This window comes from Micromys minutus (genome assembly GCF_963924665.1).
Source record: "Micromys minutus genome assembly, chromosome: 1".
Classification (NCBI taxonomy): domain Eukaryota; kingdom Metazoa; phylum Chordata; class Mammalia; order Rodentia; family Muridae; genus Micromys; species Micromys minutus.
Window position 1 is genome coordinate 181,459,767 of NC_137969.1, and position 25,605 is coordinate 181,485,371.

General features: G+C 41.7%; 1 protein-coding gene across 1 annotated transcript in view; it reads right to left on the reverse strand.

The window, feature by feature from the left end:
* The window catches only part of AHR (aryl hydrocarbon receptor), a 35,123-nt gene extending 12,546 nt beyond the window's left edge, over positions 1-22,577 (reverse strand). The window contains exons 1-5 of the mRNA XM_080920872.1: positions 22,157-22,577; positions 15,458-15,645; positions 4,900-5,003; positions 3,258-3,347; positions 893-1,016 (exon numbers count right to left, since the gene is read on the reverse strand). Coding sequence (XP_080776998.1) covers positions 893-1,016; positions 3,258-3,347; positions 4,900-5,003; positions 15,458-15,645; positions 22,157-22,218 — 568 coding nt within the window. The 5' untranslated portion in view covers positions 22,219-22,577. The remainder of the gene's footprint in view (positions 1-892; positions 1,017-3,257; positions 3,348-4,899; positions 5,004-15,457; positions 15,646-22,156) is intronic.
* Between the last annotated feature and the right edge of the window lie 3,028 nt (positions 22,578-25,605).

Here is a 25,605-nt window from a genome sequence, read left to right on the forward strand (position 1 = left end):
GCATCTGTATTTTGTGTTAAAAATGCCATTTCAAAAATCATTGAAAAGCCCCAAATGCATCAACACTAACACTGTAGGACTTGCGTTCTTTTGTATTCATCACTCTGAACTATGCTGTCAGTATTGGGGCTCTGTCTCTAACAGTGGTTTTGTTTTCTCACCAGCCCCACAGATATCTTACCAATGCATACATCAGGAAAAACTCTTTATTTTGCCATGTGCTAGTGTCCGCTCTTAATGGGGACATATTAATGAGAATGATTTACTCTCCTCAGTTCCAATCCTGTATATTGCTCCCACCTTTTACAATGGTATCAGTGTTGGTTAAAAAACAAACAAACAAACAAACAAAACAAACAAACAAAAACAGTACTGCTTTGGGCTTGGGTCAGAGCTCTACGGGTAAAATGCCAAGCATGCATGACATTGAGTTTGACCCCTAGAACCCATATCAGAAAAGCCAAGCATGGAGATGCTTGGAATCCCAGGGCAGGGAGCTCCAGACAGAGGGAACCCTGGGCTCCCAGCAGCATACACTTCTTGGTGATCTCCAGGCCAGTAAAAAATCTTGTTTTAAAAAAATAACGTAGAAGGTGTGCAAAAAATGACATCTGAGGTTGGTGACCTTTGGCCTCCACACGTACCGACAGGTGGGCACACACACACATTCACATGACTAACAACACAACCCTCTTTATGATATCCTTTATGGGATTGCATCTGCTACTGTTTTCTTGGCTCTTGTGGCCTGGCTCTTATGTCCAGCTACAGACTCCCACCGCCTGACTTGTTCCCTGTTTTCAGCCTGGAGCTCTGTGCCTTACAACATCTCAGCCTCCTTTTATAGAATATTCAGAATGCATGAGCATCGTCTTCTGGTAAACTTTCTTACCGTCCACTCCTTGTGCAGAGTCTGTGCTCTGTGAGGGGCTTAGAGCCCAGTGAAGCTGGCGCTGGAACTCAGCTCGGTCTTCCGTATGGATAAGCTCATAGACGCTCTGATGTATGACATCAGACTAAAGGAGAGGGCCATGAGGAAATAAATCGAGTAGTTTAAAGAATGGTAAGGTTTAGTAAAGCAGTTTCCAAAGGTATCTAGATCAGTGGGCACCTGTTAGCAACAGTGAACTGGAAGCCAATGAAGGTTTGCAAAGACCCCTAACCATTCACATCAGCCAACACTTCCCACTTCCCGATGCGAACGCTCTGGCTCACAAGGAAGTTTCCTGTTCTTCAAATGTACTGTATTAAGATCTACTCAGAGTCCTTGTTTAGTTCACACTGGCTGATAGCATTCTAGAATAGTCGTTTTCAACATGTGGATTGCAGCCCCTTTGGGGGTAGAATATCAGATATCCTGCATATCAGATATTTATATAACCAGCCATAGCAGTAGCAAAATTAGTTATAAAGTAGCAACAAGAGCGTTTATGAGTGGGTCACCACAGCTTGAGAAACTGTATTAAAGGGTGATAGCATTAGGAAGGCTGAGATCCACTGTTCTAGACCCTATCTCATCCATAAATCCTTCTACCAGCAATACACTTGAATTTAAAAAACCTAAGATCCCATTGCTTTAATCACCTTCCCGTAAGTCTCCCTGGAAACTTAATGTCCTATCATCTGTAACACAGTTGCCAGGGTGATCTGGAAGATAGCTAAAGCATCCACTTTCCCTGTAATGAAAGCTGCCAGTGAATATTTACTATATATATATATATATATATATATATATATATATATATATATATATATATATATATGATAAAAACTACACATGTGATAAACAGTCTATGGCATGGTCACCAGTAGCCTTGTGAGATTACAGAAATGCTAACTCATGGGCCACACTATGACCCACTACAATGGAATATCTCGGAATGGAGTCCAGAGATTTTTTTTTTTTTATCAGTGCTGTATAGCATCAAATTAAAAAAGGAAAACAAAAAAAAAAAGCCTAAAATATATTTTTTTAATTCTTACAGCACCCATTTTAATCAAGATACACATGTACTCACTGATCAGTTGATAATAGCCAAAAATAAAAGAAGCTCAGGATACTCACTATACAACACACAGACCATATGAAACCCAAGAAGAAAGATCACATCAAAGTGTGGATGCCACAGTTTTAGTCAGTAGGGGAAGGAGAATAATCTCTGGCAAACAGAGGGAGAGGGATCTGGGGAGGGAGAGAAGATGGGGAGGAAAGGGGGGGTCAGTTCAGATATGGGAGGAGATGGGGGAGAAGTACAGAAACTCAGAAATTTGAAAGTGGGTGTGCATCAGTGGGGGATGGGAAAACTGAGGATAGCCACTAGAATGTCCCAGATGCCAGTGACCCAAGATGTTCTCACGTCCCAACAGGGAGGAATTTAGCCGAAATACCCAACAAAAGGGAGAGACAATGTGTAGAGACCATAGCTAATGGATAGGCATGTCCTCCAGTTTAAGGATAGGGCCACCCACCTAGCTCAAAAATATTAATCCATAATTCCTACTTTCAAAAGGAAATGCAGGGACAAAGTATGGAGCAGAAACTGAAAGGCCATCTAGAGACTGCCCCACCTAGGAATCCATTCCATCTGCTGACACGAAACCCAGTCACAATTGTTGATGCCAAGAAGTGCTTACAGACAGGAGCCCAGTATAGCTGCCCCCTAAGAGGCTCTGCCAGAGTTGGACCAATACAGATGCAGATGTACACAGCCAAACATTGGATTAAGTATAGGAACCCCAATGGAGAAGCTAGGGCAAGGACTGTAGGAGCTGAAGGGGTTTGCAACCCCATAGGAAGAACAACAATATCAACCAACCAGACTCCCCTCAATGCTCCTAGGGACTAAACCATCAACCAAAGACACAGCAGGGAACCCCTGGCTCTAGCTGGATATTTAGCAGAGGATAGCCTTATTAGGCATCATTAGAAGGGGAGCCCCTTAGTCCTGTGGAGGCTTAATAACCCAGGATAGGGGAACACCAGGCCACTGAGGCAGGCATAGGTGGGTGGGTGGGGGAATCCCCCTCATAGAGGCAGGAGGGAAGAAGGAGGGGATGGGGGCTTCAGGGGTGAAACTGAGAAGGGGGATAACATCTAAAATGTAAATAAATAAAATAACCAATAAGTTTTTTTAAAAAAAGACTTTCCATTTACAAATGGTCAACTTTGATCTTACATCATAAAAATAGATAAAGCAGTAGAAAGTCCATTTTTCTAAAGATAATCATTTTAAATGATGGCAGAGAAATGTATGTACTTGCTGAAAGCCCAGGTAATCTTGAATAGTGGAGGAAGCATAGAAGACCAAGGCATCCGCTGTGACAACCAGTACAAAGCCATTCAGCGCCTGCAGACAGGAAGGTGTGGTTAGAGCTGGAGTGTAAACCTGTCACTCAGAAATACCGACTGTGCAGTGAAAGGCTGTTTCTCTTTATCTCTCAACACATGCTCTTCAAAATGACTAAAATTCTTACGCTCCCCAAACACAGGCACACTGTGTGTAGACTACGGAGTTTCTACTCATGCCTCCAACTCGGTTGAGAAAAAAAAAAAAAAAAAAAATTCCAGCTAAATTTAAAGTTCAACAGGTGCATGAATAGAATATGAGGCTTTCCAATTTCCTTATAGTCCAGACTTCTTTTAAGCACAGTGCATCTAATTTTTGATAGAAAATAAACTGCACAGAGAACTGTCACTATGGTTCCATGCCTTTCTGTAGGGAACACAGTAGGAAAAACCACTTGCAGGACCTTTAAGTGGAGAAAGCTAGTCGGAAGACAGAACTGCTTTTATCTAATATACTCCTGGCACTGACTGAGTTGGAAATTCAGATGCCGTCAAAGAATTATAAAGACATCTAAACTTTTATTGGAAAGTGCAATGCATATACAATATGCCATTCAAATAACTGAAATATTATTCTCAGATATAAAAACACATACATTACTGACATTCCATCTCCTTATGAATATTTTCACAATGAAATGCATCATCTTATACCCTCTCCTTATTTCTATTACCCCAGGGCTGCTCTGTACCCCTTTTCCCTCGAGCCTGTATCATCGTTAAGATTATTCTGTGTTCGTTCCTTCTTTTAGTTCATGAGTCTTTTTTTCCATTTATTTTTTCTATTTATTTTTTCTATTTATTTCTATCTTGTGCCATTGTATGTTGGAAGTTACACATTTCCAACATACAATGGCACAAAATATACATGATCATTTCAAGAGGGAGGAATGGAGCACAGGGAAGAAATACTGAACCCAAGACAGCCTGAAATAGCGGGGCAAACACCAGAGCCTCTAGGTCCATGTGCCGATTGCGAGTGGTAGATGGTAGCTTAGTGGGAACTCCCTTAGTCCTGGCATTTGAAAACTTGGTCTCAATTTGGTGGAGCTGTTTGGGATGGGGCCTTCCTGGAGAAAGTTAGTCACTAGGGGAGATTATATGGTCTCATCCTATTTCTAGTTCATTCTCTCCCTACCTCCCCACCTGTCTGTGTAAATGTGGGGGGCAATGGTTGCTGGAAAAAAATCTATAACATGTAAGCCACATATTGTTCATCAAACACACATTATATTATCACATTAAATAAAATATAAGTAAGAACAGTAGATGCTTTAACTCTCTGCCTGAGCAACATTCTTGAAAAGTGCACACAGATTCATCATGAGAAGCAGCAGAGAGGATGACTAGACCTGATAAATCCAGTTCCCATAATCCCAGGGTGACGAGACCAGATTAATCTATTTCTCATAATCCCATCTGCCAGGAACTAGAGAAGGGCAGTGCTGCACTTGCATGAAGGTAGTACAGTGAGAGAAATCAGGATGGATGAATCTCCTGCTGTGTGCTCCTGTCCTACTGTGGGCAGGGAAGGAGTGCTTCCCTTGAGTTACCTGTAACAAAAACTCTCCTTCTTGCAAATCCTGCCAGTCTCTCACTTGTGCTCTGCACTGGTCCTGGCCTCCATTTCTGTCAGCCGGGGTGGACTTTAAGGCAACTATAGGGAGAAGAAAAAGGAAGAAGTAATTACACAAAAGGTACACCTTTAAACAAGTTATACTCAAAGACTGTAATAGAAGCCATCAATGGATGACCCGAAACACAATGTGTGCCGCGTGCTTTGACGAGAGGCAACACAACTGAACACAATTCTTACGGCTACCATTTACGTCAGCACTTTACCACGCACGAACAGATCGCACTTGGCAGCACATGGCTGACATGTCTGACCTGCATAGATGTAAATCTCAGTTCTGCCATTTATTAAAATATCCACTCCTGAGCCTGCTTACTCAGATGAGACAGGACCATCGAAGCAAACAAACAGAACAAGACCATCCTGTGAAGCTGTTGTGAAGAGCAGCGAAGATGTCCCATGGTTCCAGTTGCTCTAGTTAGTGTTTACAAGAGTTTAAGGGTTGCCCTATTCCAATGCTCTGCATTCTTACTCTCCCTGATCCCTCTCTGTCCCGTGATATTTAAATAGTGACTCTGCAGTCCTTGAGAATTATTTTATTAGATTTCTGTGTTCCCTGGTTCGGGGCAAGCTTTCTTAGCGAGCCAGGGGTCACATGAGCCATTCTCACGTTTGCATTTTCCAGTAAATCACCAGTCTACGTGTCACACCAGGACCTTGGGCCAAGCTCTCGCCTACCTTTGCAGAAGCTGAAAGCTATCTCTGTGAGAAAAGAGGCCAGGGTTTGGCCCCTGTCCGTAACATTTTCAAAAGGCCAGAGAACAGATTTCCTCAGGCCAAAAAAATAGTGTGAGGTAAACTGGTCTCCTGTTAAGACTAAAAGGAAATACTTGACTGTTTCTCACTGGAATGCAGAACAGAGAAGGGCCCTTCCTTTCTGTACATTATTAGCTGTGGCTGCTTGCTTTGATGGGAAACCTTGCTGTAAGGCACTGGCTGCTCATAATGGCAAAGGTAAATAAGGGCCCTGCAACATTGCCAAGCAAAGAAGACGGGAATTTTACCGAGTAAGGCCCACTGCTGAAAAGATGGGAACAAAGCCAAACTCAAACTGTACATTCTAATAAAACGAGTAGTACCATTCTAAAATTGGACCAATACAGTGTCAGACAAAAAAAAATCTCAATTATCAGCTGAAATCTCTTCACATTAATTTTTGAGTAACAGAACTCATGTCAGTACCAATAAAAGAAAACAACCGCTCAACATCTAGATTACTGGACTGCTCTTTCTCTCCAGACAGTTAATAAACAACCAAAGGTATTTGTCTCAGGTTTGCTACTGGGCTTGTATTGAGATTAGTAACCAATGCAAATTAGACTTAGCCAGTCTGCAGGAGGATTTCCAATTTATAGAAATAAAGAACTGGAAGAGAATGTTAAAAAGGACACGAGTCAGAACAGGTCTACAAAGCATCACAGAAACTGTGGGGATGGTAAACAAAGGAGCAAGCTCTGCACACAGAATGACTCTCGGAGTTTTGAATCTTGGAAGCACAGTATTTGATAGGAATAACAAGTAGATTTCTGGGAAGGGTGACTGGATGGTTCTACTCCAAGCAGACCAGACAATATTTCTGTCGTTTATTCCATAGGAAAGGCCTAAAGTAAATGCTTCACAAACATGAGTCGGAAACAGTTTGTGTTCTCCCTGCCCAGGGTCTCCCCACAGAGGACATCTGTGCTGTCATAGAAAGCCACATTTTTCAAGCCAGAATGAATCATTTTAACCTTTTACAATGTTTCCCCTTGAAGTTTTAGTATAGTAACTATTACACTCCCTTCTTAAATTACAAGACTCTGTATTAATTCTCTTTCTCCTCAAGTATGTTGCTTAACTTGTAAAGAAATCCATGGAATGAGACAACTGCTCCCTACCTTCAGAATTCCTCCGTTCACGTGGCAATAATGTATTGTCTTGGGGCCACAATCTAAGTCCTATTTAATTTCCAAAACAACCTTATGTCACTGGTATTGTCTGCTTGATAAAATATGACACTAAGACACAGGAGATGAAGAAAATCCCTCAGAGCTGCCAAACTTTAAGAGGTAAAGCCTGAATATAAATACAGGAAGCCTGGAGCCTGCTTCCAGTGTATAGGGGTGGGTTCCCAGTGTGCAGGGATGTGCTTCCAGTGTGCAGGGATGTGCTCCCATATGCAGGGATGTGCTCCCAGTGTGCAGAGATGTGCTCCCAGTGTGCAGGGATGACTCAACCATTCTACAGTTCTCACAGTGAGCCAACCATTTTTACCTCTAGTTTTCTTGCCTTTGCATAAGAGCAATGCTGTCACTTGAGGTGAATTCTGGTGAGCATACAATAACATGCAACTCACACATGAGCAGTAAAGGGCAGACATGACCAATGCCTGTTACACACCCTGGAAGGACTACAAACAGACAACCATATAAACTGCACTGGGCGCTATTTCCTTATCTTTGAATGGAGAGCACCAATTAACATCGTTAGGATTGCTCTGATGACCAGAGGGCGACTAAAACATCCTAACACTTAGGAGCACTGGACACGTCACTCACGTATATAGTCTAATCTCTATGATACTTGAAACTTAACAGCCCCGGGACGTGTGACAGTTTGTAGAAATGAAATGTAAGATCTGAAAATATCATTGGTTCTGCTACTTGAGAAGCATGTTAAATTTTAACAGGTATGTGTGCAGTAGGCTATATACCCCCTTCTGAAGTGACAGGAATGTTAGCACAAGGTAAGGATAGTAACATGCCAGAGGGTTAAGCATGGCTTCCTTTAGAGTCTCTGAAGAACTGGTCTACTCACTGTGGAAAGACATGCTGCTAACACATCCCCGAACCCTAGCGCCCACAGCTCCAGTCTACACTCAACTGACACTTACCGAATCTACATTTTCTAACGTGGGACTTTCCTCTCTTGTATATTATTTTGGATTGTTGAAGAAATAAAATCCATGAGGACAATATATAGGATTCTGGTTAAACCATCTATCCTTTGTTTTTCTAAGTTTACTTTTAAGTTGAAATGTGGCATGATACAGCTTGAGAGGAAAAACTATTTTTACTTATTTATCATTATTAACTTAGTGTACGTTATAACATTTATTTCCATTGTTATGACTTGAAAAGTTAAATTCAGTTCCAACACTGATGTATGCATAAGAGAGAATGACTATGATAATTTAACAGAACACATAACATATATATATATATAACATATATATACATATATATTTAAGAAACAAATTTTTAATTAATTTTTAAAAAACCTTCAAATTAGTTTATATAAATGAATAAATGTCCAAATACTACATGAGGGGGTAAATACTGAAATGATCGGCGGCTACCAGCTCCCACGCGTTATCACTCTGCACACGGTCCATGAGCCACTCCAGCTGGGAGCTGTGCTGGCCTGCTGTCTCTATATTTGCTTTCACACACTGTCTCCTAGGTGGGTTCTCACCACATCTGTCACACACGTAGGGCAGGCAACAGCTGGACCCACACGCTCCGGCTGCCTCTCTGCCATTGCTTTCACACACTGTCCCCTGTAGCCCACAAAAACCAAAGTTCCAGAAACTTGTAATCTAGCAATTAGATTTGTATGTTAAATCCATAATACATCCACATAATAAATTCACTGCCAATTAATAAAGATATGGACTGCCCACCTAGACAAGATAAACTCGATCTAGTTCACCTAGATCTGAACCACCCTCCGTAGTCTCCATCTTGATTCTTCTTCTCCTCCTCCTCTCTCCTTCCTAGACTTTTCCCCTCCTACCCTTCCTTCCCATCCAGTGATAGGCTGGACCCACCTTGCTGCATAATGACATCATCCTACAAATACATCATATGTACAAAAGGGAGTTTTCTATATAGTTTGAGATAAAAGATACATTTTACTTTAATACATTGGAAGGTTTTCTGTATATGAAATGTGTTCTTGTAAAAAATATTATTGTGTGTATGGGTGTTTTTCCTGTGTACCATATGCATATCTAGTTCTCTCAGAGGCTAGAAGAGGGCATCAGATCCCCTGGGACACTTGTGACATGATATGGGTACTGAGAATCAAACCTGGGTCCTGTGGAAACAGTAAATGCTGTTAGCCACTGAGCCACCTCTGCAGCCCCTAAAGTGTGTTTCTCGAAGGCACAGGGAAATTGTGTTTTGATTAATGGAAGGTTATCGTTTATTAGCAGATCTTTTTTTTTAAGTGAAAGGCCTTAAAAATTAGTTTTATTTCAAATTTGAAGTGAAAACTCACTTCCAAAGACCCCGTTATCACACTCCACGTTACGCAGTCAGTTAGATGCAATACTTCTAAGCAGTCCCTCTGGGCATTCATGAAACAACAGCAGAAATGTCGGCTTGTCTGTATCATACTGTCATTGTTACCTACATAAGTGCAGTTCAAACAGGACTTAAAATGCAGAATGTGACTAAGAAGTTGTACCAGTTACCATGACACTTCCACAGGCGTTAGAATCATCCCGAAGGCATGTTCATCTCAGAGTGGCCCTGTCAACTGCTGACTCAGCGGCTCTAAGATGACACACTCCACAAGTCACACTAACAATCCCAGGCAACACTACAAACCACACACCACTCTCTGAAGACCAGTGGCAGAGTATCTAGACTTAGAAAATCATTTAGAAATCCCCTGGGTTCCTACGTTTTTCTACGCTTATTGTTGGCTTAGTACATACATTCACTAGTATAACATTAAGAATCTTTTAACCACTTACCAAGACAAAACTGCAGCACAGCATTAAAACATACACCAGGGTGAGTGTGCAAACACAGTGCCCATGGTTCTCACCCTCCTCAAACAAGCAGCAGCTCTCTTTTTGGAGAATATCTAGACATAAGCAGCTGTTCCTAATGAGAGAAAACGTCACGGGCAAGTAATGCCATCCACCCCACAAAGAGCTTGTAAGAGCTCGTTAGCAAATTCCCATCTGAGTTAAATGCAGCATTGTTTCCACACAGGAGTTCATAGGTGATATTAAGACAGGGTCTAAGGGTCCCTAGGCACTTTCAGACCTCTGTTAAAACAGACGTCAGTATTCTATAGGACATATGTGTAATTTGCATGACAACAACTCTAATGACAGAATCCATTCACAGAAACCTTACTGTCAGCATGAAGCCACTTCAGACCTCAGACCCGGCATGGCTTCTTACTGTTCACACTGAGGGGGTAAAGGCAGTGTGACAGGAAGGTTAAAGGTCCTCTGAGACTAGTCTAGACACACTAGAATGGTATGTGCCCCACCTGTCTCCCCCACCGCGCGGCACATGTCCTCTGCTGTGTGCTGTCTCCACAACATGGAGAGGAGACATTAAGAACACAGGAAGTGAGGGAGCATTCTGTCACGTGACAAAAATGCTCCCCATATCATGTAAGAAAATGTGAGGCAAGAAAACATATTCACCGTTGACTGCAGGTCCATTACAGCCATTTTCCTCACTCAGCCCCCTTTCCTCCTCCTGGAAAGGTGATGTAGAAATAGTCTGCACCACTGTATGTTGGAACTCTGTAATCTTCCCTTTTTGTTTTGCCTAAAGTCAGGGAGGTTAGGTTACAATAGTGTCTTGAGTCTCTGAAGAGACTTTGGACTTTTAAACAGTTTTTGAGATTGTGGAAAAACTACAGGGACTTTTGAAGTCAGACTGAATGCACTTTGTATTATGCTGTGGCTACCAGCCTGCGGTGGCCAGGGAATGGAATGATGTGGTGTGAATGAGAATGGCCCCCATAAGCTCATATATTTGTGCGCTCGGCCCCCTGTTAGTGCAGCTGTTTAAGAGAGATTAGAAGGTCTAGCCTTGCTGGAGTAGGGCCCGGAGGTTTCAAAAGCCCACACTAGGCCCAGATTTGCTCTCCCTTTGACCACAACTTATAGATCAAATGCGAGCTCTCTGCTACTGCTTTCTTAAGTCTTCTCCACAGTAATGATCATGGACTTACCCTCTGAAACTAAGCAATCTCCCAGTTAAATGCTTTCTTTTATAAGCTTGCCTTGGATACAGTGTTTCATCACATAGATAGTAACCCCAACTAAGACAATGTCCAAATGCAGAGCAATTTGAACAAACTATTTACATCCTGAAAATTTAATACATAGTTAAAAAAAAACTACATTCCAAATTTAAATGCCAAAAATTATACTTTCTTTTTTTTATTAGATACTCTGAATTTACATTTGAGATGTTAGCCTTTCACCCTGCCCCACTCCTATCCCCCTTCCCCCTCCATCTGCCCTTTCTTAAGAATAAATTGTTATCTGGGCATGTCGGTGAATGCCTTTAACCCCAGCACTCAACAGGCAGAGGCAGACAGATCTCTGAGCTTCTCTAGTCTTGTGTACAGAGTGATTTTGAAGACAGCAGGGCTACTAAGGGAAACCATGTCTTGAAAAAACTAACTAAAACCATGCAATTTATCTGTTTATCCCATGTGCAATCATATCTCTGTTTGACCACTGAACAACAGACATGATACAGGGGAAACCACCTGTCTGTTAACATGAGTCAGTTCCACCCGGATGCAGCCACCCAAATCCAGGTATCCAAAAATAAAGTCCTACTGATCATAGTCACTGAACTTCTTGAACTTTCTGCCTCAGACATAACAGATAATAATTTCAAATAGACAGCTTCGAGCTTCACTCTACCTAAAACAATGACTGAGCAGCATTACGTACTTCAAAGTTAAATTCTGGGATGTCTCAATTAACCAGAAAAGTCTAAGTATTAACGCTGTAGCTAACGTTCAATTGGTGCTTTTCAGACAGTTCAGTCACGGCTCCAAGTTCAAGAAGATCAATTCATGGCATATTATTTGAACTTGCAATAAATAGATGTATTTTCTTGGAAAAATATCTATTGTTATAGTAAAACTTGAGTTTCCTTTCTAGCAAGATTGTATGATTACTCGTTTATATTGTTCTTTCCGCAGGAATTTACACACCCCCTGTTTGCATCCTGTTATTCATGTGGAGCTTCCCTTCGCTTCACTACACTGTTTCCCTAAAAGAGGGACGTGGAGACTAACTGGATAGTGTGAGACGGACACCTCAGGACTGCCAGGAGCTCCGCACCACACGGTTCTGCTCATAGCTAACGGTACTATGCTCAAACGTTTGTCTCTAGGTACTCTAAGTCACTGCACGGATGGACACACGGATGGTCCAGAGACATATGGTCAATTCTGGTTTTAACAAAGTTTTATCCCATATACTTTCCACCTAACTCTATGTCTATATATAGTATATATAGAACAGCTCATGGTACTGCTCAAACTGTATACACACCCTTAAACTACACACACACACACACACACACACACACACACACACACACACACACACTTATAACCTTCCTTTAAAATTTTGTGTATTTGGAGTTTTCCTTTCAAGAGCAAAGAAAACAAATTTTAAAAGCTAGCTCTGGACACAATGGAGACCAAAGTAAAACTCTAGGACATATTGGTAACATACTTGCTCCAATACTAATTTCTTGGTTCTGTGGAAAGGAGATAGAATCAGCACAGAGGAGGCCTGCTTTAGAAGGCATAGCTCAACAAAATTTCTAGCTACATCTAATGCACACTGAAGTGTAAAACCAGCAGAGTAGACTGAAATTAAGCATGATATATATAATTGATGAGGAATAATACAAATGGGTAATAAAAGTCTGAATAAAAATCCAACTAACTAATGAAGGGCAGAAAAAATACTTTTAACATGACGGCCTGGGGCACTCAGCACTGCTAATGAGGCTGACTCGGGGTAATAAGACACATGTATGATCATGCATGTGTGTGAACATACATATATTCATCCATTTTAAAGAAAGCCATTATGTAGTGTTTGTATGGCAAAGTAGTTATTCTAGGCAGCTTCAGTGTCATCGTCCTGCCTCTCAACAGGAGACAATGTGTGTGTTTTCTCACACATCATAAGGCCTATTCTTCATACACACAAACACATCATGTTCTTCATCATAAAGGCACCAGAAATTAAAACATATGATGATTCAAGTCAATAAACCTCTCCCGGAGTTGAGTCTATGGCCTCTGGCCCTGTATACGAAATTCTCTGGGGGCAGAAACACCTCCTATGTCAGAGGAGAGTAAAGTGAAAGGTAAAAATTGTATTTTCTTGAAACTATGCATGATCTCACTACTGTGGACCTCTATATTGCAGGCCACGTGGAATCACTACTGTGGGCCTCTCTATGACAGGCCACGTGGAATCACTACTGTGGGCCTCCTCTACATTACAGGCCACATGGAATCACTACTGTGGGCCTCTCTACATTACAGGCCACGTGGAATCACTGCTGTGGGCCTCTACATTACAGGCCACGTGGAATCACTACTGTGGGCATCTCTACGTTACAGGCCACGTGGAATCACTACTGTGGGCCTCTACATTACAGGCCACGTGGAATCACTACTGTGGGCCTCTCTACATTACAGGCCACATGGAATCACTACTGTGGGCTTCTCTATGACAGGCCACGTGGAATCACTACTGTGGGCTTCTCTATGACAGGCCACGTGGACTCACTACTGTGGGAGGTGGTGTACACTATAGATCACATGGAATCACTATTATCAGACTCTGTACAGTTCAGACTATATGGAGTCACGACTGTAGAACTCGGTGTACACTCTAAACCACACGGAATGATGACTGTGGGAGTCAGTGTACACTTATAGACTAAACTGGTCACAGCTGTGAGATTTGATGTACACTCCAGACCATGTGACATCACTGTGGATGTCTGTGTGCACTGACAGAATGCTATTGTTAAAAATACGAATGCTAAGAAAATATACAACCATGCAAGCAAAAGTTGCTCAAATCAAATACATCAAATCATACAAACATAAATCTGAAGGGAAATGCCTTTCTTTGCAGTCCTCTAAGACACGTTACAGACATGAAGAGGTGCTCCCTGGTGACTTGGATGGCCATTATTAGCATCATCTGAGTTTGCTGAAGGGGGAACTTCTGCATCTCACCACGATGCCTACTGAGCAGTTTGAGATTTTGGTATTAATCCATTCGCTACAATTTGTGAAAGAACATGATCCTTTAAGAAGCACATTCCCTAATAATTAATTTTTGATTTATGAAAACAAAATATATAAAAAAGGCACATGGGAAATGGTCTAGCAAGGAAGATCCCTTGTTATTGAAGCAGGACATCTCTAGTTCAAATCCACAGAATTCTTGTAAAAAATAATTAAGGAGCTATTTTGCATGACAAAATATGTTAGGACATTAATTTCAAATACAAAGTACATTTTTAAAATTCTGTGGTGATGAAATGCTGGATGCCCCTCAGCCACCCTCAGAGCTGAGTTCGTGGCTGAAGCACAGGGTGCTCCCTGACACAGTTAAAGTCAAATACTTTGCCAATGACACTGTGAAGAATGAAATCCAACACTGTTGATTCCATATTTAAGTGTTCTTTCTGGTCATAAACCACTCTAAATACATTTTCTTGGTGCTAAACATACATTAATATAAATCTGTAAAAGTCCGTATAGCTTTGAAAGACTAAATGAATTCACATACAGAAAATATAGGAACAATATATTACTATCTCCTGGGGAAGGGTGGGGAAGAAGAGACAGGGTGCATGTATGTTAATTTGTGTGTGTCAGAGAGAGAATGTCAAAGAAAGAGCAGGTGTATGTGTGTGCATGTATGTCAGATAGAGCATGTATGTGACAAAGAGTGTGTGTGTAAGGGTCAGAGGGAGAGGAAGTGTGTGTATGTGTAAGTGAGAGAAAGATAGAGAAGGGAACAAAGAGGAAGAGGGAGGAGAGGATATATGTGTGTGTCAGAGAAAGTGTGTGTGTGTGTCTGTGGTGTGTGTGTGTGTGTCTGTGTGTGTGTGTAAGAGGGGGTGATAAGGTGCAAGCACACATGCCTGCATTCACACCTGCAGAAGTCACAGAAAGGTTTTGTGTGTCCTTCCCTATCGTTCCTGCCTTATTCCCACTGAACCTACAAATAAGCTGGCAGCCAGAAGGCCCGTGGTCTGACTCTGTTTCCCTCAGCTCTACAGTTAAAGTCATGCAAGGCAGTGTCCTAAGTGGGCACTGGAAGCGTGAACCTGATCTGCATGTTCACACACCAAATCTTCTCTTGTCCACTGAGCCAGCCCTAGGCCCAATCACAGCCGTAAAGTACTTTATTTCTTTTTAAAAATGAAACCTGAGCATAACCTGTAATTGCATGACTTTCACAGAATGATACCACGCATCATCCAAATGGCTCTATCTGTCTGGTGAATGAGACAGGAGAGTTAATGACACATTCAGCTTTGTCACTTTTCTATGACAATAAATACATATGCAGTCGTGGACAGTTTGTATTGACACCAGCATTCAAAGGACCATACTTAACATTAGCAAGCTGTGAGTTGTTGCTGTAAAAGTCAACTGTGCTGACATACCATCAAAGAAGCTCTTGGCCCTCAGGTAGCTAACGCTGAGCCTGAGAACGGAGAGTTTGTCCAGCTTATTGATAACATCTTGTGGGAAGGGCAGCAGGCTGGCCAGGCGGTCTAACTCTGTGTTCAGCCGATCTCTGTGTCGCTTTGAAGGATTTGACTTAATTCCTTCAGCAGGTGCAGGCCTTACTCTGCAAAACAAAGACAAACCTTTAGAAAACACAGAGCAAAACATGTCTCTCACATTAAAACCTCACCTCAAGGACCTTTCTGCCCTCGAGACATAAAGTGTTTCTCCATTGCACTGCTACCCAACTCTTCTTTTCTCAACAGCACAATTATGAAATAAGTCCCAGATAATAACAAACACTGCCCAAAATACAAAGAAATCCATAAACATCCGTGTGAAAATATACAAAAACCACTGCATTATCCAGTTAAAACAGAAATATTTTCATATTGAAAGAGTCTTTAAGTGAAAAATTCCTTTTAAGCATGTTTTACCTAGAAAAACTACTAGTAAACAGGCATTTGGCTTTAGAGAGTAAGATGTTTAGTGACTTAGCTAGTTAATCATTTACATATTGGTAAGCACAGATTCTCAAATTCCCACTTCCTTAATTCTCCTTAAAGATTTTACTTAGTTTTCTCACGCAGACTAAGTAAGATTAACTATGCTGTTATCACAGATCCTTTTATGACCTCAATGCAGAACCACTGATAGTCTCTTTTTGATTGGATTTCAGACTTGCTCTATGAGATGAAGGCTGTACCTGACACCATGAATGAGCCCAAGAGCCTGTGCTAGACAGGCTCCTTGGGGAAAACCTATTACTAGCATGCTCTTAAATGGACAGAGCAATAAAATGACTCCTAATGACTTATTGCTACACCTTTAGATAAGTGCATTGCTCAACTCTTGCCACGGAAGCTTCTTTTTTTGTAGTAGATAGCCATTAACAGACACACCCACAACTGGCAAACATGTAGCAGAAGGACAGTGAATAAGAAGTGTGCTCAACCCTAATTGGGATGTTTGTAACACAGCCTTCCCCTCATGGTTCAGGGATCTATGAGAAGGAAGGGACAGGCATATCCTAAGAGCCAAAGACAGTGGATGACTTCAGACTGAACAGCACAGAGGGCATATCAACCCACAGAGACGGTGACCACATGCACAAGTCCTGTGAAAGGTCAAGGCAGACAGAGCCCTAGCAGGGAGGAGAAGAGGTCAACATGAAATCCAACCTCTAGCTGAGAAGCTATTGTTACCTGATCACAGCTTGGAGAAAGAAAATCAAGTTTTCTACAATGGAGTGACACACACCCAGGAATCTTGGCCAACAAAGCTAGATGAGCCAAACCTTAGGGAAGGCCAGGGGAACGCTAAAGAAAACTGGGAGGATTGTAGAAGCCAGAGAGGTCCAAGACACCATGAGAACACTGACCTTGGAACTAACTAAGGATTCACGCGGGCTCACAGAGACTAAAGCAACAAGTATGTACCCTACGTGGGTCTGAGCTAGGACCTTTGCATATACTCTGTAGTTGTGTGGCTTGCTGTTCTGGTGGGACTCCTGACAATGGGAGTGAGGGCTAACTCTGGCTCTTTTGTGTACACTTGAGATCCTTTCCCTCTTACTGGGTTGTGTCGTTCAGCCCTGATATAAATTAGGTTTGTCCTTGTCTTACTTCAATTTCTCATACTATGTTGGGTTGATATCCTTGGGAGGCCTGCCTTTTCTTATTTTCTTGGAAGGGAATGGAAGAGTGAATCTAGGGAAGAGGGATGTTGGGAGGAGTGGAGGTAGGGGAAACTGTGGTTGGGATGTAAAGAACAAATATTAAAACTGAATATACATATATATATACATACATACATATATATGTATATATATACATGCATATACTGAGGGGGGATAAGGGGTATTAGGTGGGTAGAGGTGGGGAGAAGGAGTTGAGAAAGAAATTAATATTATTAAGATACACTGTATCAAATTCTGAAAGCCAAAAACTTCACTTTTTTAAAAATGGAAAGCAAGTAGATACCTGACTCTGGCCTCCACATTCATTTGCATACATGTACAGTACATAATCATATGTATACACACACACACACACACACACACACACACACAGTAGAGGAATAATCTCAAGATGAAGAAAACACAGAACATACCCAACTCTTAATACAATGTGTTCTTCATTTTGTTTCCCCGGCTTTAGAGCAAGGTCTCTGAATAAGAATTTCAAATGCTAATCATCATAAACTTTAAATGATTTAAAATGATAAGAGTGATATATCAGAGATGAATTTCATCACCAGGCTAAGTTCAGCTTGATGTTTTACTTCCCTAGATGAGACAAAAGACGTCCACAGAGCCTTCTGAGACTTCCACCTGGAAGCCCCGCTGAGCCAAATTCTCTTTCCAGTGCCCTGTTGCTGCTTTCTAGCTGGGAGGGATTCTTTACTTTCCTGTTGTCTTTAGTTAAGGAGAGATTTGTGTGTAAACAGCAGGTGCTCATACAAGAAGCACATACTAAAGAAGCTAGGAGAATTAAATATGTCTAGAAATTATGATTTTTTTTTCCTGGTGATCCTGAAAAGACTTGGACGAATGTTTTCTCTCACAATTTCTTAAGCATGTGTATGTTCTTTTCTAGTATTACTCTTTGGGCCCCCATAACAGACCCAATATAACACAATTATCAATATTAGAGCAGAAAAATGTTAACTGATAATCAACTGGTAATTTCGTAAAACTCAAATACTTATTGTGCAGGGAGCTCTGGTCCCTGCAAAGACAAATGCTACAATTCTGTTTCTCTTACCAGGAGCAAACTTATTTTATAGTAAGTCAAACAAGTATCATACGTTGCTCAGTGATGTAGGTGGCTTAGCAGTGATGCCCAAGAGTTCTTAGAGATGCAGGTCTCTAAAGTGGGTGTTAAATATAAGCAAAATATTCTGGATTCATAAGGACAGAATACAACGCAATCTGCAACTACCATTCTCCTTCAGAAACAAAGACGGAAAGGAAAACAAGGGCAGAAATCCTGTCTCTCAGACCTGAGACACTGTGCCCACATGGAAAAGACTAGGGCAACGGAAAACAGTGTAAACTACTAATGTATATGAGTGGGAGGAGAATGCCATCACAGACCACTACAAACTCAACAACAAAGAATCTGACGCAGTCAAACACAATGGAAGGTTGAAATCCGAGGAGAGATGGACAGCTGACATCCTTACGGAAGGCACCTAAGAGATGGCCCAGCACACTGAGTATAGGATGGCACTGTGTGCGTGTTACTGACTTTAATATGGGGATGCATTTCAGGGGAACTTCGTCCAGAATGAGAGAAAGAACAAAGAGGCTGAAAAATATTAGACAAAGGAAGTCAATATGAGAAGCATCAAATTCTAGTATTGCACACAAGGACAGTCCCAACACAGAAGCTCTCCAGCTCTGTCACTTGCTTGCCAAACTGGTAATATTTCTAAGTAAAATACATGGATACAGACATGTCTCTTTGACAAACAGTGCAGATGTAATTCACAAAAATTTTATAATCTAACTTTATACTATATCTGAGTGTTAGGCAGAAACGGGGCCGCATCATTTGGTCTAGATCTGTTGCTTCTTTTGTTAGGTTTGGTGTGAGCCCTTGTGTTTAGACCCATCCACAGGCTAGTGTGAGGCGCATTCACAGCCTCAGCACAGATGCTCTCTCAATAATGCTATTTGAGAGAAAATGAAACAATATCACGTATCTGCAAATCCCAGGTACTCTCTAGAAAAGGGCATCATGCCATAGCTCTGTGAAAAATTTAGTATGTATACTGTAACAAAACTTTTAGTAAGTTTTATTATACAGATGAGGCTCACCATGTTTTAATAAAGTGAAGGGCTTCTGTATTATTTCAGTCGTCCAGAATACTAATAAGGCCAAAGTTGTTACTGGTGTGTACACTAGCAACAGATCACAGGATCCTTGAAAACTATTATCTTGACACCCTGCCATAGCTGGCTTGAATACTGCCTCACCTACAGATTTTATTTATTGAACACCTATTATCTGCTAACAATCCTAAATTACGATAGCAGTAACACCTCTTCTGTCTTAACAAAGCTTCAAAATCATATTTAAAGTTTTAATCACCAGAGTAGATCTTTCCAGGGTAGGTTCTTCAGCCATCCTCTTGAGAATCGGAATAACTAAACAAATGTACACATTTTCCTCTCCAAAGAGAACGAGCAAGACAAGGACTTAACCGAAAACAGACACTGAGCGTGGGATGACTAGCTAAGAAACATTGAGGAAGGTTCTATTTGCGGGTTGGTCTTTGAAATTCGGTCCTTGAATATGAGGATATGGGATGGATGCGAGGCCGCATCGGATCTCTTAATTTCCTAACTTTCACTTCACTGAAGAAGAAGGAAACAGTTCAGTTATTCACAGTGCAGTGCCTACAAAATGCTGTACTGGGGTGAAATTGAACACATTTCAAATTCACTTCCTACTACAGATAACTGTCATGGTGAGACCCGCCACTAGAGGGGGCTTATCTTGTCTCTAGATCTTCACTTGACTTGAAAGAGCTTCGGGTTGAAATCATGTCACTTACTTTACTCCAAATGTTCATGGAGCTGTATATTTAAATATGACATTTTTTAACACTGTAGAATCACAGTGCATATGTTCCTCATAAAAATAGCTATCCCTTAAAGGGATCAGGCTCATTAAACGAGAAAGCACGGTCAACACATCTTTGTGCTTTTCCTAAAATTGAGGTATTGGTAAGTAGTTTAACTTAAAGACTCATATTAGAGCTCAATGACCTAATTGTTAAGGGTGAACTTTGATTATGTACATTATAAAGTTCACTATTTTGTATTGGGGGCAGGGGAGACTAAGTACTTTCACTAGAGAATCTAAGTAAGTGCCAAAGCCACCAAAGCACCACAGTCTTCCTTCGACAAGGCAAGTTTGTTGGTGACCCTTAAGGCATTTCAAGGGTGAGAGATGATTAAAGGTGCTCAGTATAGATCTAATAAGCAGAAGTCAAGGGCCACATAAAATAAAAAAATAAGTGAGTGGGGACAACAGTTTAGTTGTAAGAAATTGTCAAATACAAATAGTGAGACAATAAAAGGTAAATCTTAATCTAAAGGGAAGTGTTGTAACATTAAAAAGGAAGCTCTCTATAGTAACTAGAAACTAAAAACATTCAACATCAGAATGAATAGCATCTAAGATGGTGAACTTTGTGTAGAAAGCAGTTAATGTCCTTAAGTAACACGCTGAAAATCAGTTAAAACCTCATACAGAGCTTCAGAGTTGATGTCATGTACAGAACATCTGAGATTTTTTTCATCTCCTGCTGAGCTAGTATTGCTATTAATGAAAACAGGGAACAAACACTTGAAAGCCTCTGAAACTTTAACCATCAGGAACAAAGTCAAACTGAACAAAAGTGTTTAAAAAAAAAAAAAGAAAGAAAGAAAGAAACCATTTTACAAAATAGAAAAGCACTGAAAGCCAGGGTCCAAAGAACACTGAGGTGGAAAAGTGCTGAGTCAATGACATTTGTGTCCTTTAAAGTTTACCATAACATTTCCAAATTCTGATCACATTATTTACACACAGACATCTCCTCTCTATATTATTTTTTTATGTCAAGATTTGAGGAACTAGGACAGTTTAAATTCTTAAGGGGAATTAAAATCCAAAAATAACCCAACTCCTAAGCTATTAGTTGTAAATAGCGTATATCTTACACTGTTATTTTTCTAGTTCACTTGGTGATGGCTGTCAGGTTTCAAGCAAAATGCACACTATTAATTGCCTGAAAGTGTTTCTAAAATAATTTTTTAAGTAAGAAATGGTAAGTTGTGGAAACTCCAAAATAATTATGAATGAATACATCAATACACCCAATTCCTAAATGGAACCCCGTCTCAAGCACGGGTCTCTTTTCTAAGAAAAAATATTTATAAGTGTCTCCCATCTCACACAAATAACCCATGGAAACAAAGACCAACGTCTGTAATCACTGTTAGAATTGGCAAAATTTTATAAGCGAGGGGAAATGAATTACAGGTAGGCAGTAGAAATAACTTATAAGTCAGTTTAGTTCTTTTTCCTCTTCTTAATTTATATATAGGAGGAAGAAAGCTTCACTAAAGACCGGCTAAGAATGCCACCAAGTTCCAGGGCACCTGCCCACTGCACACTCCAACCTGCTACCAACTCTGTGCCAATCCTGAGCCCTGCAAAATTGCTGCCTAGAAGTAAATGAGAGAGCAAAACAGAAAGCTAGACGCTCAGAACAGAAATAAATCCCTTCAAAGGCACAGGACCCCTCCTTCAAGACAGCACGTGTTGAGCTCTGCCCAACGCCTCACCTCAGTGAGCTGTCTACTCAGCCTCCGTGTCCCCTAAAGCTCACCCGTGGTAGAGATCTGGAGCAGAGGATTTCCAGGCATACTTAACTAAGCCAGAGCAGCACTAGCTAGGTCAGAGCTGTCAACGAATCAGGGCCAGGGAAGGTCGCCAATCTGCAAAGGTGCAGGCGCCCGAAAGCAGGGACGACTTTTTTTTTTTTTTTAATGCTTTGGTGAGAGACCCAGCTCCTGGATGGTGGCCCGCGTGGGGAACCCCCTCACCCACAGAGAGCGTGTGCCCGCCGTCACTCACGTTTTCTGCACCGGCTTGCGTCGCTTGCGGCTGGCATAGGTGATGTTGGCGCTGCTGCTCATGGTGCCCGCGCCCTGCCCGCTCCACCCGCGTCCCGGAGGCGGCGCCCTGTCCGCGCTGCGCCCAGGTGAGCTGCCGCCGCCGAGGGCGGGACCGACCGCGACGCGCAGGTGCGGGCGACAGAGGGGACTCGGGGCTGCCCGGGGAGGAGAAACCCGCGCGCCAGCCGCGCCCGGTCCCGAGGGTCAGGAGGAGCTGCAGGGCTCCGAGGGCTTCCCTGCTCGGGCGATGTGACGCCGCGCCGCTCAAGGCTCAGCCCGACTGCCACCCCCTCCGGAGTCCGTCCACCAGTCCGCCCTCCCTGTCGCTCCCGGGTGAGCCTCTCCGGAACACGCGCCGGGCACCGAGCGTCGAAGGGACAAACACACGCGCTGCCGCCGGCCGCGAGCCCGCTCCTCCGCAGCCCGGACCCCGCGCAGCTCCGCCCCGGGCTCCAGCCCCGCCCCACCTGCTCGGCCACGCCCCTCACGGTTCCCAGGAGGGCCCCACCCTCTTCTCAGCACGTAATGACGTAGGACGTAGTGACTCCCTACAGTTCTTCCAGCCAGAGGTTCTGGGGGTGGGGTGATGTTTGCCCAGTACCTGTTTTCCAGCCTAGGAGGGGTGTGAGGCCACATTATGCCCGGGCAAATTCCTTGTACCCAGACATCAAGATTTACCAGGCAAAGAACTTAGCTCCTCCTAGAGTTGAGTCATCTAATTTTTGACAAAGATTTTTACATTGTAGATAAAGACTGCTACTAGAGATTGTTCTAGGGGGAAAGCTTCAGAAATGTCCTACAAAGTTGAGCCTTGAAGGCCAGGAGTTTTATAATCCGTTTCCCTCCCACATTTACTGCATGTCTACAGAAGACAATCCAATTTTTTTTTTTTTTTTCTCCGTGAGACTTCAGGAAGATGTGAAGGAAGGAAGCACAGGAGTGCTGAGGGTATGAGAAATTGGAGGACAGGAACTAAGATTATGGTTAGAGAGCTGAGCTTTATTGTTGGTATCTGGTAGACCTAATAGGATAAATGGAATGGATATTCAGAAAGTCTAAGAAAAATCATAAAGCATTAATGAAGAAGTTGGGTCTCATTCTGTAGGCAACGAACAGAAAGCTTTTAAAAGGCTTAATTTGGAAGATGATATTCCTGCTCTCTTGGGAAAGCCACTGTGGAGAAAAACAGTTGGAGAGTCGCTGGGAAGTTGAATTCGTCCAGGTGCAAGTTCACTGACAGCAATGGGGGTGAGGGTGAAGAGAGAGCAGAGATGATAAAGGAGGAGGGAAGGTAGCTGTTAGCCACCAGAGAACAGAGGCAGAGGAGTGCATTTTGAGAATCAGGGAGGTGATGCTGGACATGGAGATGAAGCCTGATATATTTTATAGATTTGAGAGAGAGACTAGAAGAGAGGATATGGCAACAAGGGGAAGGCTATCCAGAAAGCTAAGAACAACAAATGGGCTGAGGCGGTGGAGAAAGAAAAACCCTTCATAACTGTGGGTAATTATGTAAACTGGTCCAACCACTGTGGAACTCTGTATGGAGTTTGTCAACAAACTACAATCAGATCCACAAGATGACCTGCTATACTCCTTCTTTGCACATATTCATGACAGGTGAGAAGTGAACCCAGACTAGATGCACATCAACGTATGGATGGATAAATACATTATAGTGCATGCACATAATTGTAGTGCATGTACATTTGTGTCTAACACTGACAATGGCATTTCAGAAGTTTATTTCATTTCAGTAATGGCAGCTAAACCTTCCCTTAAGAGTTGGTATGCTAGTAAAGCCAGTATCTAATGTGAGCTATTAAAAACAACATGACATGGTTCACACTTTCTACACAACAATGCTTCTGATTAGCACTGAAGAACACGACCCACACCTTGTCACTGGTGAACATCCACTTAGATGTTTAGTTTTCTGGGATCAAGTAACATGATACTTTTCTTGCAACAGTCATTAACACCCAACTACTGTACCCAGGATGAAAACAGTGTGTTTCACGAATACAATAAATATTGAAGTTCAATAGAAAGAAAAAGAATTAGAACAATACTAAGCTGATTCTGTCTCAATACTTGTATCCATCCACTTAACTAAGATGTTTAATTTCTACAAGAAGCCAGACATGCTATGATACACTAGTGATTATAGACAGACTCCCTAATAGAGCCTGCATTGTAATAGAAGAGAGAACAATTAAGAAGTTGCATAGGTAAATGTGTAATTGCATTTGTGACTCATGCTGTGAGGAGTGTTTTGGAATGTGTCACAGGTGTGCTTGATCTGTTAAGGCTGGGGGGGGGGTCACTCTGAGGCAGCCGAGATGAGCCTTGCTATAGGAACGGGTTTTTGTGGGTGTAGACTGGAGGGAAGGCTATTTCAAGCATGCAATATTTGTGATACTTTCTCTTTCTCCTCTTCTTCAGTTCTGCAGCTATAAACCAACTGCCCTCAGAACTACTGACTTCATACTTCTCTGTTTTTGAAAGGATCATAGCCCTTGCCTCCCAAACTGTACTGAGGTGGCAAAAGTGACTCATGCAAAGATCAACTGGGATGGCTACTCAAAATTTGAAGCCCAACACAGTGACATCACTCAGACACCATGCACACTACTAATTTGAGATAGTCTGGATTTCTACATTTCACTATTCTATAACCCTTGCCATATTGTTATAAGGCTGAGTTTCTATAAATTGCTATCATAAAATTCAAAGATGAGAAAGTTATTGTGGAATGAAAAGATATTTCCTGCCTGATTACAAGTCAAATACCACATATATGAATGTCCCATAAAGAATGAAATAAAACAGTTGATGTAAGCCCTATTAGTTTTTAAATAGCTTCTGAGGTGTTAGGCTTCAATTTGTTAACCATATACAAGTTTGAGCCTAACTACTTAAATGAAACTGCTATTCTTTTGCCTGAAAAGACTTACACTTACTCTTAACACTAAAAATATCGAAAACAGAGAGAGAACGTGTAGGTACCCAGACAGTAAAATTCTTTACTTCTTAAGTCAGAAACATCAGTCCCAAGGAGCCAAACTTAGGTTCTAAGGCTTGTTGATACATTTAAGCTTAAAATATGAGATTATTCATCTCTAATATGTTTTATTTTGTAACAGAATCAGCTTATACATTACATGTTTGTAATTCAACATGGAAGACTATAACATACAGTTATATATCTCAGCTATTTCTAAATGTTTAATTTCTTCTTTACTGGCTCGCCTATTTTACTACAATGTCTTAGTCAGGAGGTTCAAGCAAAGAATTAACAAAGGTTGAAGAATTCTGTGAATATAGGTTAGACTGACAAGTATTATCCTTGACAAAGGAACTATTATAAAATGTGAGAATTATTTATTATCTGTCAAGTTTATTTTC